This window comes from Prionailurus bengalensis, chromosome C1 (genome assembly GCF_016509475.1).
Source record: "Prionailurus bengalensis isolate Pbe53 chromosome C1, Fcat_Pben_1.1_paternal_pri, whole genome shotgun sequence".
NCBI classification, from domain to species: domain Eukaryota; kingdom Metazoa; phylum Chordata; class Mammalia; order Carnivora; family Felidae; genus Prionailurus; species Prionailurus bengalensis.
Genome location: NC_057345.1, coordinates 73,621,001 through 73,638,541, shown reverse-complemented (window position 1 = coordinate 73,638,541; position 17,541 = coordinate 73,621,001). Strand labels below are relative to the sequence as shown.

At 40.1% G+C, this 17,541-nt stretch overlaps 2 protein-coding genes across 4 annotated transcripts in view; one reads left to right on the top strand and one right to left on the bottom strand.

Moving 5' to 3' along the window:
* HS2ST1 (heparan sulfate 2-O-sulfotransferase 1) overlaps window positions 1-1,959 on the bottom strand; it is a 175,059-nt gene extending 173,100 nt beyond the window's left edge. The window contains exon 1 of one of the 2 annotated variants that reach the window (XM_043575498.1): window positions 1,400-1,959. In XM_043575498.1, coding sequence (XP_043431433.1) covers window positions 1,400-1,523 — 124 coding nt within the window. In that variant the 5' untranslated portion in view covers window positions 1,524-1,959. The remainder of the gene's footprint in view (window positions 1-1,399) is intronic. The other variant, XM_043575497.1, reaches the window with a different exon arrangement.
* A 31-nt stretch (window positions 1,960-1,990) lies between these two features.
* The window catches only part of SELENOF (selenoprotein F), a 59,422-nt gene continuing 43,871 nt past the window's right edge, over window positions 1,991-17,541 (top strand). Inside the window, exons 1-2 of one of the 2 annotated variants that reach the window (XM_043575499.1) lie at window positions 1,991-2,561; window positions 11,236-11,403. In XM_043575499.1, the coding sequence (XP_043431434.1) occupies window positions 2,478-2,561; window positions 11,236-11,403 (252 nt within the window). In that variant the 5' untranslated portion in view covers window positions 1,991-2,477. The remainder of the gene's footprint in view (window positions 2,562-11,235; window positions 11,404-17,541) is intronic. The other variant, XM_043575500.1, reaches the window with a different exon arrangement.

Here is a 17,541-nt window from a genome sequence, read left to right as displayed (position 1 = left end):
CAACTTTAGTTGCACTTCAGTTAGATTTATCTGATGCTCTTTGATAGACTGCTCTTCAAAATGTTTCCAAGGCTTTCTGCAAAGTCTGCCAAAACTGCAAATAGGAAGCTATACTTGTAACAATTATTTGCTAATACATTTTCCTTAATATTAATAATCACCCACAGCAGCATCTAGCTGTTACTCAGTCTAAATGATTTTGCTGCTGCTATTTTATTGCTTGCTTCTCGAAAAGTATTTAAAACAACAGGTGAAAGTGTACCGATAAAAACACTACATTTCTTTTCCATATTCAAATTATAGCCTCTTGAGCTGATTTTTAAATGCCGTGTACATTTTTTAATCAAAATGTATCGCAGACATTCTTTTAACACTCCCTCTACATCCAAAATTCCTACCAAATGCCAAAGTTCCTTACTAATCTGAAAGTACCTATTATCTGTGCATTTTTCTGGTCTTTCACAACTTCATACTCCAACATTTTGTACTTGAGACCTCTTCTCTCATTAAAGTAATCACTGTTAACTCCTTAAGATACTTAAGGATATGGTTAATTTATTGTACAATCTTACTTTTCCTTCCACAAACTTCAATCTAACTATAATTCCCCTTTAGCGTTCCCTCCTCTTCTAAATTCATTACATCAACATTGCCGGGAACCACGTACATCAACATTCCTATTCTTAAGCCCAAAATATTAACAAAATTCAGCTCCACTAAAAAAAGAAAAAAGTTTAAATGCCTGTATGCCTCCTTTCAGTACCTCACTGAAAAGCTTTTTATTTGCTTTCCTGTCCTACCTGGCAGCCTATTTCCCCCGTCAGTTGTGTGGTCCCCTGCTGCCCCCAGCACAAGAGTGCAACTCACTACAGTGTATTTCTTTTACTCACCATCATTCCCAGTATCTCCCTCCATTTCTGAGCATCTATCCCTTCGTGAACCGCCCCATCCCCAAAAGATCTGTCTCCAGGTGCCAACGTCTCAATTAGCACACCCCTGGACTGGCACTGCCAGGGCTTTCGGCAGACTCAAGAAAACACGCAAGGCTGAGCGTTTCTGCCTCCTCCAGCAGTTCCCGCTCCCTACTGAGTTCGGTCTTCTTTAGCGGTCTCCCCCTTGGAATGCTTACTTTGGGTAACCCTTAGGCACGGGAAAGCCCACCCTAGCAACCTCTGCCCCGTGACCTCGCGAGCCCAGCACGCCACTCAAGCTTAATTCACACCTTTCTTGGAGCTTGTGTTCTCGATGCCCCCAGTCCCAGCTCTCATTGCAAGCTCTATCAGCTTCCTGCCCCCGAGCCAGACCGCAGGTTAGACGAAAGCCCACTTGCTCGGGTTGCCATGCCTCCCTGGCCCGACCCCTTCTACACCACTCAGCCCCGAGTGGCTCTGCTCCTTACCTAGCTTCGATCGGGACTCCTCCAGTTTCTGGATTTGGTTCTCCAAGAAGAGCATCGCCACTGCGAAGGCCACCACCGCCAGCAGCTGCAACTTGGGCGGCATCATAATCCTAAGGAGCCCCATGAAACCCGCTGCTCGGGATCAAGACATACCGCGGGGGGCGGGGAGCGGGGCCCCGGAGGCGAGTGAGACGCCGGGGGAAGCCCACCGAGCCGGGAGAAAGGCAAGGAGAGCGCGACAGCGAGAGAACCACCGCAGCGACCCCCCTTCTTGCCTCTCCAGTCCCCCGCCCCCAGGCGCCAGCACCAACGCCGCCGGTGCCCGCTTCTCCTGGATCGACTCAACGGTCGCCCCCTCCAAAAGCCCGCGCAGCAAACACAGCGCGAAGCGGCTGCCGGGCTCTCGCCTCTCTCTACTGCCTCAGTCCCCGACCCCCGCGCTTGCCTGCCTGCCCGCCTCCTTCTCTTCCTTCCTTCCCTCCCTCCTTTGCTCGCGGCCGCGCGCTCCTCAGCCAGCGCTGCGGCTGCGGCTGCGCCGCCCTCGGCTCCGCCCCCTGCCCATCCCCCTCAGCCACCACGCGCACGCATCCACGTACGCTGCTCGGCAACCAGAGGCTCCACCCTCTGCTCCCGTTCCGTTGTGCCTATTGGACCGAAGAACCCCGGAGCTTTGCTCTTGGTTCGTGTTACGGTTGGTTTCCTTTGCCGCAGGTGTCAACCAAAGCGACATTCGATTGGGTAAACTTGGAGAAGGAGGCAGGCCTAGACTGCCAAAGGCGGAGCTTCTTGCTGCTTGACGAAATGTCGTGAATAAAAGGAAGGAACGCGGAGCTTCACAAGTTTGGGAGCTTAGGAAAATGCCTGGTAGGGGTTATCGAAAGGACCCAGCGACTTTATATTTATATGAAATATAAAGGTATTCGACCATCTTTAAGCTTCCATATACCCTTAGGTAATACGCGTCTCTGCAGAGTAAGAGATTTGATGGCAACGGCCATTAGTAGCCTGTTTTGGATCAGGCTCTGGAGTGGACGCCCCTAGCTGCGGGGTCCTCTGGGCAGTTGGAGACCTACAGAAGATGGTAGCGATGGCGGCTGGGCCTGGTGGATGGCTGGGGCCGGCGTTTGGGCTGCGGTTGCTCTTGGCGGCTGTACTTCAAGCGGTGAGTGAAGATCATCTCCGCGGCATCCTAGGCGCGAGTGGGGGATATTGCTCTGAGGAAGACGGAACATTCAGTACTGAATGGGAGCCACACTTGGAGAGGGTGGGAGGTCTGGGTTTCCTTAGCCACCGCTGTGGCTGGAATGCTACGTGGCTTCATTCCTGATTTGATGTTTTCCCTTTCCCGCCCGGGTTTCTAGCGGTTCTTTCTCCTGACTTCAGAATATCTTGAGTAGTATTTATCTTCTTTTGCAGAGCTCCAGCTAATAACAGTCTGTAAACCACACAGTGAGGCGGGGGCGGGGGGGGGGGGCCTAGGGGGGAGGCAATAGACCTTGGAAAGGAATGAAGATTGTTTTTAAATGGACGAAATACAAGGGACTACCTACCGTTCCTTGTGACAAGGCTCCCTAAATCTTAGAAGAAAGCCCCAAGTCTTTGGTTCAGGGTACATTTTCTGTTTACTTTTTCCCCTGAATTGTTAGTGGTGTCTAATTCACTGTTAGACAAACCTTTTTATCTCTGATATGTTATTCACGTGCTGTTGGGTACGTTTTAGTGCCATTTGTGGTTTTTGACGTTTCAATTAAAGGAACTACTCCGTGGTAAAGCACAATTTTTTAAATTGATTTTCTAAAATCGATAGCCTTCATCTCGTTTAAAATCGGGCAGTGTTAACTTTTTTATTTAGTTTTTCTCCATTAACACAACAGATGCGTTCTCAATCTTTGAACGGGATAGAGCTAATTTTGTCTTATTTTTCTGTTGGGTTAGGTACAACTTAATATTGGTTAATTCCTCCCAAGAATCTTGCAGTCCATGTTTTGCTATGTGAATGAATAACTTTTTTTTCTAGGCACTGTGGGAGACTTTACTTGCTTCATTAATCAACGTAATTCTTCAGGTATTTATTTTTCTGAACCTGCTGAAAATTTTTCTCCAAGGAGACCTGGTTTGATTGGTTTATCCAAGGTTTGAGGGAGTTAGGACCTATACATGAAGGCTTCTATAAACACCCCTGCTTTACTTTCCTCAAAGAGTTTGAAGATCCTGGGGCACCTAGGTAGCTCAGTGTCCAACTTCAGCTCTGGTCATGATCTTGAGTCCTTGCATTCAAACCCTTCGGGCTCTGTACTGACAGCCTGGAGCCTGCTTTGGATTCTATGTCTCCCTCTTTCTCTACCCTTGCTCCTGCTCTGTCTCTCAAAAAATACAATAAAAAGTCAAATTAGAAAAAAAAAAGGATTGAAGATCCTGCCTGTTTTTGCAACCATACCTAAAAGGTGGATTTTTTACTTCTCTGATTAATATTACGGTACTCTGTTATTCAGGCATTTGGTGCCTTAGAAATTACTGAAAGACCCCTCTCTGAACTTTCTACTGGAGGTTGGTTTTTGTGTTGGGGGGGGGGGTTGTTTGGTTTGTTTGTTTTTTTGCCTATCTTGGGTAATTTGAGTCCACCACCATGCAAAGATAAGGAATAACATTTCACGTTGACTTCCCCTCATTTCACTTTAATTATCAACTGTTGTGTAACCACCCCAAAACTTAGTGGCTTAAAATAACAAGGATTTCTCATAATTCTGTGGGTCAGCTGAACTGCAGGGTCCAAGATGGCTTCATTCTTAGTTGGTGCTGTTAGCCAGGATAACTTGGTTCACCTCCATGTGACCTCTTGGCCTCCAACAGGCCAGCCCAGCTTCTTTTCATAGCAGTCTCCAGGCAGCACTCCTAAAGAGCAAAAGCCGCAATGCCTCCTGAAGCCCAGGAGGCATTTACATATATTTTGAAATTACACATATCAATCACTTCTACCCCACAGTATTTGTCAAAACAAATCGTAGGGCGGGTCTAGATTTCAGGGATGGAGAAACAGACTCTACTTCTAAATGGGAGGAGTGACATACTCCTCATATGTATATGGAAATATACATATCAGGATAGGAGGAATTTATGGCCATTAAATAATCTACCACAGTGACCACAGAATTTAAGTCAGAAAGTTGGATATTTGATTCTTTCCTTTCTTTACATCTCTCACATCAGGCAATTGCCAAGTCTTGTTGATTTTACTTCCTAAATCTGTCTCAAATGCATGCACTTATTGTTAATCCCTCATTCAGGCCACCAATATCTCTCTCCTTAGCAATAACAGCCTCCTGGCTCACTCTTATAATTATCAGAACCTAAATGGTTGGCTTTGCCAGCTTCCCAATTGCCCAACCCAGCAAGTAGTCATTTTAAAATTCTTCTCTTTCACTCTTTGAATCCAATTAGTCATTAAACCCTTAAAAATTTCCAAGCCAGTCTACTTAATTCTATTTCCATAGGCAGTACCTAAATTCAGGCCACTATTTTTGCTTGCCTGGAATTCCCACAACAGCTTCCTTAAACAAGGTTCCCTATTTCATTTTCCCCCTTTTTAGTTCAATCTTTATGATGCTTCCAAAGTCATCTTTTTAAAACTTAGAACTGTCATTATTAAAATTCAGTGGTTCCCTGTTGCTTTTAAGGTGGAGTCTATTTTGAACATTTCTTAACAAGGCCTGTTTCACCTGATACGTATTTGTCTAGCCAGGTTTAATTCCCAAATCTTACCTCTACTGCGAGAGCCAAAAGGTAGAGCTGAAGAATTGGGGCCATTTGTTTTAGCATATCTCCCATACCACGCTCTCCCTCACCAGGCCTAAAGTAGAGTATTTAGATAAAATGCAGAGCTTAATTTACATACCATTTCCAGATTTGCAAAGCCAGGTGTACTCTCTCCCTCGCATATTCTATCATCATATCTTATACTCTGTTACACAGATGCACAGTCTTAACAGCACCGTAACTCTGTGCACTCCCCCAGCTCTTGTGCCAATTAGATCGTACCCAAAGGGAATACAGAGACCTTTTGGGGGGATGTTTTTTTATATTGTTCCTCGTATGTATTCATTAAAATCTTTCTGATCATTAAAATCCTTCTGACATGTGGATGGCTTCCTAGTTCACTTGTGTTTGTTCCTTGCTATCAGAATCCTGAGGATATCTGTAGTTTGTGTAGATTGGTGATGAACCCCACCCACTCCCACAAATGCAGAATGACTCCAAAAATAGAGAGTTCTGAGGAATTCACCCTTGTTGAAATAATTGTTAACTTCCCTAAGGTGTATTTCTGTCTCTTCAGTAATAAGTAGTATTTTTAAGAAAATAAGTCAATAAATTCCTTGAGAATGAAAAGGGAAGCATGGAGGGTTGTTGGTAAAACACTAAGAAGTTAGAAAACTGCATTTCCCAGTTAGTCTAAAGCCGGGGGGTGGGGGGAGGCCAACTAGAATAAGTAGTTGGCAGTGGTAACAATAAGCCAAATCTTTGGAACCTGACAGATGAATGAAAAGAGAATGAGGAAAGAATTCCTTGGCACCTTGAGGTTGAGCTGCTGGGTTGGTTAGAGGATTTAGCTCCTTCTTTGTTTATTTAAACCTCTGAGTCCTTAGACTAGACAAGTTTTCATCACTGTGCCATTGTAGATCTCTAATTTAAAGTTAATAGTAATGCATAGTTACCAGCATTCCAGTGAGGTGACATCTGGGAGGATATAAAGTGATTTAATCTGAAAATACATTCTGAATATGCTTAAGCGTTAGAAAAGTAATAGTTTAGTATGGCCTACGGGAGCTGTTCTCTGGGGCACCCAGAACTAAGTGGTATTCAAGTCTTCATTTAGCTCATTCATAATATTTCTTCAATATTTTGAAAGGCACTATATACCCAAAGCAGTACAGAATGATACTGTATATCTTTAATTCTGAAACATAACACTTCATTCCCCTTTTCTTCACAGGTTAACACCTCCATCAGTCTGGGGGACAGGATTATAATTGCCAGCATTTTTGTTATTATTCTTTGTGGTACATACAATAATGGTGCATCATGGATTCTTTGAAATGGTGCATCATGGATTCTTTGAAATAGCTCATAGTGAGGGTTTTGAGGGCCAATCAGGATTACAATCTTGATGCTGCCACCTCCTGTGTGCTGTTATCTTAGATTACCTTAACTATCCTAAGCCTCTATTTCTCTGTAAAATGGGGATAATTACTTAAGAGAGTGGTTGAGATTGAATGGAGTAATGATATAAAATGCTTATTAGCAGAATATCTGGTGCTTTGTAAGAGCTTGCTATAATGGCCATGTTTCTGGTATTTATTTTCATAGGATTGATCGATAATCCCATCCCTTTGGTTTAGTCTCAGATTTGAAATCCGTTCACAATTATATGAGAAACTTATGAGTTTTCTGAGACTAAGGGTAAGTTAAGAGACAACTATTCATATGTATGTATAGTAAGTTGTATATACCAGACTTCTGCCTGAATAGGTAATGTTACAATATGGTTGATTCAGTTTCCCTGACAACAACCCTCATCTAGAAAGAAATAGTGATACCAGAAAAATCATGAGTAATGCATGAAGGAAAGAATGGAGTCTTTTAGCTTGTCAATCCTACTTTGAATTAGGGAAAGTTAAACTTAAATGGTTATCCCAAACAGGGTTATCCCACCGTGTCCTTAGAATCTGTGTCTTTCTTACAAGTGTGGCCGATTATTTTAAAATTTAATGTGTGGCCTTAATGTGGCCATTTAAATGTTGTACAGTTTTTGCTAATAAAAAGATCATCATACATTTATAATTTTGAACTCCTATATTATTTAGCATTTGATATTTATTAGTGAAGTACTAAATATGTTCCGATCTCCTTAGATTCAAAGCATTGAGTCTGCAAAACTAATGATAGAAGAGCTAGAAAGTAGTTCATTCATGAAACTCATGAATGTAACTTCACTACACTTGTCCTCTATCCTGTGTCTAATGATTAAAACATAAGTAGTGTGTTGTGTTTTTTTTAAGAAGGTTTTTAAGAGCACTGGAAAGTGGGAATAATGCTAACATTTATTAAGTACCTACTGTGTCTTGGCTAGGAAACTAGATGCTGCCAGTACTTTTTCTCCTTTAATCCTCAAAATTTTGTGAGATAAATAGTAATTATTCGTATTCAGAAATTCAGAAGTAAGGTTGCTCTGTGCTGACATTTGAATCAAGATGTCATCAGACTCCAAAACACCTGTTTTGCATATTATGCCACCTGTTAGTAGGTGCTCAATAAATGCCAGAATAAAACCAAATAACACAACTGCATGATCATTCGAGATTTTTGTTTTGTTAAACCTGCTTTGGCAATAACAATTTCTTGACATTTGTTAAGCAGTTCATAGTTTCAAAGTGATTTCACTTTTATTGCCTATTTTAATTACCATGGCTGCAAAACAAGTCACCATAAAATATAGTGGAATAAAAAAAAATTGTTTTGGGGCGCCTGGGTGGCGCAGTCGGTTAAGCGTCCGACTTCAGCCAGGTCACGATCTCGCGGTCCGTGAGTTCGAGCCCCGCGTCGGGCTCTGGGCTGATGGCTCAGAGCCTGGAGCCTGTTTCCGATTCTGTGTCTCCCTCTCTCTCTGCTCCTCCCCCGTTCATGCTCTGTCTCTCTCTGTCCCAAAAATAAATAAACGTTGAAAAAAAAAAAATTGTTTTGCTTTTAGATTCTGTGGGTGAGCAGTTCAGACAGGTCACAACAGGATGAGTTGTATGTTCCCTGGTGTCTCAGCTGAAAGACGGGGGTCTGAAATAATGAAGATTCTTTTCTCCTATGTCTATTAGTTGATGATTGTTGTCAGTTTGGGGCTTCAGTTGCTATCTACATGGGAATCTCCATGTTATCCCTCTAATTTAGGTTACCTTACAGTATGGTGTCTAAGTTCCGAGGTTGAATGTTCCAAGAGAGACAGAGGCACAGAATGTGGGACCAATAGCCATGCTGTTTCCTTTTTTATGACCTACCCTCAAATTACATAGTATCACTTCTTTTGCACTCTGGTCAAATCCGTCACAAGCCCCTGCCCAGATTCATGGGGAGGGAAAATAGACTCCTACTCTGCAGTAGAGGACTGCCAGTCACACTGAAAGAACATCGTGTGGGATGATGCATATATGTTCGTGTGGCCATCTTTGAAAAATACAAATTAACCTGTGAAGTAGATCAAGCATATCACTTTACTAATGAAGAAATACTTTATTCGTAGTAGAGTAGCACGTATCTTAGGTGCCTCCCATGAGACTGGGATACTTGATCTATTTGAATATTATACACATCCCACATTATTACTGAGATAAGGTAAAAAATGTATCAAGTATCAAATTAGGGTATTGACTAACACAAGACCAGTGGGATGATCAGCATTTTGGGAGAGTATGCCAGCACTACTTAGTTTTTATATTGGCAGATGTCCTTGGATTTTGATCTACCTGGTTAGCTTAGAAGGTTGACAGACTACATACAGCTGGTGGCCCAAATCCAGCTAACCCTGTTTATGTAAAGTTTTATTGGAACACAGACACCCACTCATTTGTTATTTTCTGTGACTGCTTTTGTGTCGCCATGGCTGAGTTGAGTAGTTGCAACAAAACCATTTAGCCACCAAAACCTAACACAATTACTAATCTGGCCCTTTACAGAAAGTTTGCATACCCTTGGTCTAGAAGATGAACCAATTGCAGTCAAACAATCTGAAATTCCTCTAGACTTGAGGCTGTAGTTTTGACCAATTCATTTGTTCAGTACACATGAGAACTAGCACAAGTGCTATTAAAACAGGTAACTTAATGCTTGCCCTCAAAAGAGTTCACAGTACTAGGGAATCAGACAACTCTAGATTCACATAGTACAGTGTCATGAGTGGCACCATCTTAGACCTATGCACAGATTTCTTCCTCTGAAAATTACTATGGCTAAAGATAGGATCTCATACTCCGCCGCCCCCCCCCCCCCCACCACACACACACAGAAGGCTTCCTGGAAGACTGATACTAATCAGGTTCTTGAAATAAGTTGAAAAAGGAGCCTTAGATGTAAGAAAAATTTGAGCAAATGTATGAGTGGGAGTTTTATTCTTCCAGGAATTTGTTATAGCTGAAAAGTAGAATGAGATTGGAGAAGTAAAGAAAGGTAGGACTGGTGGTGACCATTAAAGCCACTGAGACAAGAAATGATTTGAGAGCTCTTTAAGAAATAGAATTGTCAAAACTTGTTAATTGCTTGTAAGAATGGTGAAGAATGTCGAATGTAGAATGACTGACCTCAGCAACTAGGTGGTCAGGGAAAATGGTGCCATTTTACTAAAATAATTGGATACATTGGGAGGAATAGATTTAAGCAGAAAAGGTAAGTTTCACTGTTGGAGTTTTTTTGATTTGCAATGCCTGTGGAACATAATGAAGTCGGGTAGGCTGTTGGCTTTGGAAGTTTGACACTCAAAAAGACTCAAGAGTTTTCAATAAGTGGGTATTTGAAGCCTTGGGAAAGATACGGTCGTCTATAGAATATATGTAAAGCAAACAAAAAGCCAAAAATAGAATGGGAAACAGAAGTGCTTAAGAGATGCATGCATAGAAAAGGAGGAGAAGGAAGACATGCCCATGGAAGGAACAGCTAAAGCCAGAACAGTTTTGAATATCTTTGCATTTAATGATTTTTGGCAAGTTTAGTCAAGTGGTAGGATCAGAAGCTGGACTATAGTAACAATTCAGAAATGACAGAAGGTGGGGGAAAGTGGTTAGAACCATAAGGTTTGAATACACTGAAGAATTGAGTTACCGACTAAATTAAAATCCCTGTGGAGATGGCAGAAGATAGACTCCAAAGCACAGGTAGAGAGATTGACCTTAGGTGAAGCTATACCATATTCACTGAGACATGCATGAGACAATGGTAAGGGATGAGAACAGATAAACCCACCTTTGCCGGTTGTTTTGATGGGTTACATAACTCATTTCATTCATCTGTACTGCAATCTCTTTTATGTAAGCATTATTGTCCTTGCTTTATCAGTGAGGAAATTAAAGCTGAGGGAGGTTATCTTGCTCAGGGTCACATCATCTTTTAAGTGATGGAGCTGGTACCTAATCCCCAAAGTTCATTGCTTTTTTTTTTTTTTTTAATGTTTATTTTTTAGAGAGAGAGAGAGAGAGAAAATCACAAGCAGGTTCCACACTGTCAGCACAGAGCCCAGCATGAGGCTAGAACTCACTAAACCATGAGATCTTGACCTGAGCTGAAATTAAGAATGGACACTTAACCGACTGAGCCACCCAGGTGCCCCCATAGTTTTATTTCTGATGTGCTCCTGCTCTTCTCCATCCTCTTCACCTTTCCACTGCTAGATGTGAATGAAGAGAAGTCTAGAAGTTAGTATTACTCCATAGACCCATATCAACAGGGGCATTGGTTTATCTTCTAAGGAAATTCCTTTTCAAAAAAAACTTGAGTGTTTAGTAAAGGTATTGTATGTAATATACACATCACAAAGAAAGCATATTAATTCATATTTCAGCTAAGCTGAAAAATAGCAAATTTTTAAGAAAAAAATTGTGAGGGAAGTAGGAAGAGCCAAAGACTCATCTAAGGTTATAGAGTTCAAAAATATTTAACAGTTTGTCTCTAAATGAGGCATTTCGGAAATTCATCTCCAGTGTGTTAGATTTGGATAACCCTAGTTTTTCCTTTCTGGGAAGTTTTGTGATACAAATGTGCAATAATGTTTTATTTCTCATTTTTTTTTTTTTTTTTTTTATTTTCAGGTGTGTGCACTTGGGGCAGAGTTTTCATCGGAGGCTTGCAGAGAGTTGGGCTTCTCCAGCAACTTACTCTGCAGCTCTTGTGATCTTCTTGGACAGTTTAACCTGCTTCAGCTGGATCCTGACTGTAGAGGATGCTGTCAGGAAGAAGCACAATTTGAAACAAAAAAGGTATTGTTTTCTAGGATCTCTCTTCCATTAGTTGGTGTAGTTGAGATAAGGTGAAATACTAAATTGTTTAATCAAGTTAAATATAAAGAAGTCTCTAGCTTTTACATTTTGTATTTTTTAAAACTCAACAGGGGCGCCTGGGTGGTGCAGTCGGTTAAGCGTCCGACTTCGGCCAGGTCACGATCTCGCGGTCCGTGAGTTCGAGCCCCGCGTCAGGCTCTGGGCTGATGGCTCAGAGCCTGGAGCCTGTTTCCAATTCTGTGTCTCCCTCTCTCTCTGCCCCTCCCCTGTTCATGCTCTGTCTCTCTCTGTCCCCCAAAAAATAAATAAACGTTGGAAAAAAAAAAACAAAAACAACAAAAAAAAAACTCAACTGATTTCTGTCTGGCCCACTCGATCAATTAAAACAAATAGGAAGGAAAAGTAAGGTTACATACCAGGACCTCATTCTATCATGGTTGTTCAGCAGAGAGGTTGCCAAATTATTGTAGCATGATTGGATCCTAAAGTCCTCCGTCTTCCTAACTTCTGGCCACATGATGACAAAGAAGAATTAATTAGATGCTTATATTCATTTGTAAGAAGAACTCTGTCTTTACAATGAAATTTGAGGCGAAAGTATAGCACCTATTACCTGGCACATAATTGTAGGCAGTAAACTATAACTTTTTATCTGGTTAACAAAGAAAATTCTTTGTTAATTTAGACAGCTTTGTGTTAATTTACACAGCTATCACTAATATTTACAGATACCTAATCTCCTCTTTAACACCTGAAAACAGCCAAGGATAGATAGTTCTAACTGTCCAATAAAATCAGCTATGTTTTGATTCATTGTTCAGATTAATAATAAGCTCACTCAATTTTTAAAGCTTTTCATCAAAGCCCTTATACTTTTTAAAATTAGAAGGTGGCCTGAAAAGATCCTTTATATAAGCCAAATAAAACTGAATTAGTGAGTTCCCTTGTTCAGAGTAAGGAAAAAAGTTCACATCTCTGTGTTAGATTTCCTTTTAATATTCTCTTTCACTTGTACATACTGAATTCTATTTTGAAGTGTTAGAGTTTAGAAAGCTTTCAGACTATAATTCTATCTTATTAGGTAGTGAAGGTTTGTTTCTAACACAGAATATAGTTTTATAGTTCTAAAAGGAAAACAAGCTTTAAATGTTAATATTTAAGCAAAACTTACTTAATATTTGATTTTTTTTTCATTTTTTTAATGTTTCTTTTGAGAGAGGTGGGGAGAGAGAGTGAGAGAGAAAATCCCAAGCAGGCTCTGCCACTGGCAGCATGGAGCCCAATGCAGAGCTCAAACTCACAAACTATGAAATCATGACCTGAACCAAAGTCAAGAGTCAGACACTTAGCTGACGGAGCCACCCAGGTGCCCCTTTAATATTTGATTTCTTAGTTGTGAACCTGAAATTCCTGGTGTCCCAGAAATAGGTTCCAAGCCTTCTGTGTTTTTTCATTTTCTTGATTCACATATACCATTGATATTTTTTCATGTTTAGAAGATTTCCATACATAGGAATTAGTCTTCACTGCATGTGGGTCATGTCTAAACAAGAAGTTTTAAAAATTTGATTTTAAGTAGGGGCGCCTGGGTGGCTCAGTCAGTCAAGCGTCCGACTTTGGCTCAGGTCATGATCTCACAGTTCGTGGGTTCAAACCCTGCATCTGGCTCTGTGCTGAGAGCTCAGGGCCTGGAGCCTGCTTCGGATTCTGTCTGTCTGTCTCTCTCTCTCTCTCTCTGTGTCTCTCAAAAATAAACATCAAAAAAACTTTTTTTTTTTTATTTTAAGTAGATTTAAAATGTATGACTTGACTAGTTTAGTAAAACCCTTCCACTTGATTTTTGGGGTGTAATTTTTTTTTTTTTTTTTAAATGAGCTATTCACATGGGACAAATTGAGGAAGGAATCTATATGTCATCCTCTAGTCATAGTGCTTTTATTCTATGGTCCATACTACTGCTTAGCCGACAACAATTCTTTCCTAAGATACCAAACTTACAAGAATTGAACAAGGAATGTTTTATAATAAACAGTGTTCATCACAGACAGTGTCTTATAATTAAGGGTAAATTGAGAGGTTCTACTTTAAGTGATATCAAATATTCCTAAACTGTAAACCAAGTGCATATACTCTATTTTTATTTACTGCCCTTTCTCAGTAATCCTCTAATAGTATACTATTTTTTTTTTTCCAACATTTTTTATTTATTTTTGGGACAGAGAGAGACAGAGCATGAGCGGGGGAGGGGCAGAGAGAGAGGGAGACACAGAATCGGAAACAGGCTCCAGGCTCCGAGCCATCAGCCCAGAGCCTGACGCGGGGCTCGAACTCACGGACTGCGAGATCGTGACCTGGCTGAAGTCGGACGCTTAACCGACTGCGCCACCCAGGCGCCCCTAGTATACTATTTTTATGTTATACTTTTACTAGAATCAAACTTGAGTCACACACTTCAAATTATATTCCTGTTCAGTTTTCATCATTAATTGTGTGGTATCTTGATAATTCTGACCACTTACAGCTCAGTAACCGTAGGCAAGTAGTCTTCCAGTTAGTATGCCTAACTAATTACAAGCTGAAATGATTACTGTATGTAAGTACAAGTGGGTCTTATCCTAATATGACTTTATGCTGTTTCCATTGTATTTTCTTTACTCCTTACTCCTAATTACTACAATATACTTCTCATTAAGCTTTTGCTAGCACACTGCTGCACAAAATTGATGAGTGGTTTTCTTTAAGAAGCCTAGTGGAACCAAAACATGCCAGAAACTCTTAGAAATATTGCTGGACATATAAAAGTATGGCATTGGGCAAGGCATATTAGATGCAAACCACATTAAAGTATAGAAGTAGTACTTAATTTAATGTGTGCAGTACTGCCCTCTGGATTACTGGTATGAGATCATAGGTAAATATGTGCAATATTTTTTTCTATCTTAGCCCTGGCTTAAGGCTTAATTTTGAAATCATAGTTGGGATGGCTGAGTGGCTCAGACCTTGATTTCAGTTCACATCACAATCTCGTGGGTTTGTGAGTTCAAGCCCCATGTCGGGCTCTGCACTGACCCTGCAGAATCTTCTTGGGATTCTTTGCTACCCTCCTTTGCTCGTATTCCCTCTGTCTCTCTCAAAAATAAATAAACTTAAAAAAAAATTTTTTTTTAATGTTTTATTTATTTTTGAGACAGACAGAGACAGAGCATGAGCAGGGGAGGGGCGGAGAGAGAGCGAGACACAGAATCCGAAGCAGGCTCCAGGCTCTGAGCTGTCAGCACAGAGCCCTATGCGGGGCTTGAACTCACAAACTGCGAGATCATGACCTGAGCCAAAGTCAGACGCTTACCCGACTGAGCCACCCAGGCACCCCTCCAAATAAATAAACTTTAAAAAATTACAAAATCATAGTTAAATTTAGTTCTAATTTAAAAGGAAAAATCTGTAATATATAGACTAGTGCCTTACATTAAAAACATTGAAAATACTTAAATACATTTGTGTATGTGTGTAAATCATTGTGAATGTAAATTCTTTAGGAGAGAAAATTGTAAATGTATTCATCAAACAGCAATGTTTTCCTAACTTATATATAAGTGCAACCAGAATATTCATTTTGGTTCTTGCTTAGCTGTATGCTTTCCAGAGCTGATATGTCTTTCCAGAGATGAGGCTAATTGTTTTTAGTAATACTTACTCATTTCACAGGCTAAATTTAGCCTTTGATAGCCAGAAGTTTGCTTTAAAAAATAATAACAATAACAAAACTTAATAGCATAGGATGTCTTTGAAATCCCTTATTCTACAAATGTGTACTCCATTATTTTTATTTGATCTTGTTCTCCCCTACTCATTTTGATTATAAAGGACCTACTAAACATCATAATACTAGCTAGAATGAAATTTTCCCCTTTTTTTGGACAGTTGCTATTTATTACTTGTTAAATGTCCGTTCAAATACCACTTTTTCAGACCTCATATCTGTCACACCTTTACTACTTTCTATGCATACATCTGTGGTGGCACTCATGACATTGTAAAGAAACAATCTTTTTTTAAATTATATCCTACTTTGGACTATGTTAAGTCTTCATAGAATGAAATTTTTTGATAAGCTGTATTCCTACTAATTTTGCTCATAACTATGTACCTAAGTACCATTTACAAACAAGGATGTTGGCTTAATTGTGAAGCGTGTACTAATTTGTAGTTTGAAGAAAAAACATAAACTAATGAAAGAAAGGATATATATACAGTTAGTAATTACTAAGTAGCATGAGTAACTTCAGCTTAGTTCATATGTAGAATCTTTGGATGTAAGGGAAGGGACCATTGTTTTGTTTTGTTTTTTCCACTACTGATTGGCTTTCTCCTTGTGGTGGGACGGCATAGTAACTGCCAGTTCCTTAGTGTTGTATCTTTTAGCTCTTCCCATGAGAAGGGGATTAATTCTTCCTCGTTTACTTTTTTTGAAATATTTCAGAGAGGGATTTTTTTCTAGCTCAAGTTCGGTCACTGACTATTAGCTAAGATTATGGAATAATGTAAGGCCAGTTGGCTGCCACAGCAGCTACGTGAAATGCTGCACTGGGGCACAGACAGATGAAGCAGTAAAGAGCAGAGACTAGGTAAGCAATCCCATAGATAACTTACTTTTTTCCCCCCTCAATTCCTAGAGTAAACAAATTCTACTTGGGCTGTCTTTAAAGATTTAGCTCAATTGTTCCCCTCTTTTTTGGAAGGCTTCCCTAATTTCAATTCCCTTACTTATCCACCACTAGCACTCTCAGGTTATGTTAGCTGTACCTCTGTATTCCCAAAAACACTTGAGGATACCTTGATATGCACTTAACCTTCACTATATTATGTTGCTTTTCTCTTCCAATAAATTATGCTCTTTGAAGTCTAGGACAGTTTATTTCTGAATCCACAGGCTTTAGCATGTAGTATTTCATAAGTTTTTGCCTTTGAATGAGACTGTTTTTACTAAGTTGGAAAAGTTGATTTTTTTTTTTTCATTAAACATGTATTGAGAGCTTTCTATATACCAAACACCTAGACAGACTCTATTGATACGAATATTGAAGGGCAGTCCCTACAATCAGTGGGGAGGTAGACCAGTAAGCCGGTAGGTAAACCCAAAGTGATAGGTGTGGTGTGCTGGGGGGAAAGAAGACAAAGCTCGGAAGAGGTGAAACATAATTTGAGAATTGAGGGAAAATGTACCCAGGTGAGCAGAAGAAAAGGAAATCAAAGTGGCATCTCTGGCTACAGGAGACTGGGACCCAGAGTACAAGGTGGCAGGTGAGGATTCCAGAGGACAGTCCTGAGACCAGGACATCCTGTCTCACAAGTCATGCCAAGAAGTCTGGACTTTATCTTAAGGGCTGTGGGAGCCATGGAAGTTTTTAAGCCAGGGAGTTACTTGATCAACTATGTATTGGTAGACAGAAAAGGTAATTTAAAATATATATATGTATATATATACGTATATACACGCACACACACGCTGAAAATATACTTGAACTTTGTCGACACTTGTGAAAGACTTTCATATATTTCACTTACACATGCTGAGTATAAAAAATGAGATTTGTCTTTATGTTGGCAGTTATCCATTTATAACAATTATTATCATCGAAGTATAGATCTTTCATTTGTTTATTTTATTTATAAGGACTTCGTAAACATCCCAAATGTATCTAAAAAGAGATGTTAGCACAGATTTCAAGTGATCCCAGTCTGACTGCTAACCTTAATAGGTATTTTTTTCAAACCATACATGACCATCAGATTAAAAGTTTCCTGGGATTTTCCTGAAGATAAGCATAGATCAGCTATTTTTTTCTATAAAAAATTTTTTGGCTTCCATTATCTAAGATTTATAAGATTAAATGTAGTATTCCAATAGATGGGTTATTTTTCTCATCTTTTTATAATCTTTGCAGTTCTGTGAATTTGACCTTGATTAAGGAAGCTGGGTGCTTTTTTCCTGTGTCCTCATTCATTTAAGGTTTTCATATCTTAATGATTTCAGCTTCTTCTGGACGCAGTTATTGTAGAACTTTTATATTTCTCCTTAATCGTATGCCTCTATTTCCATAGCTAGTACCTGTTCTC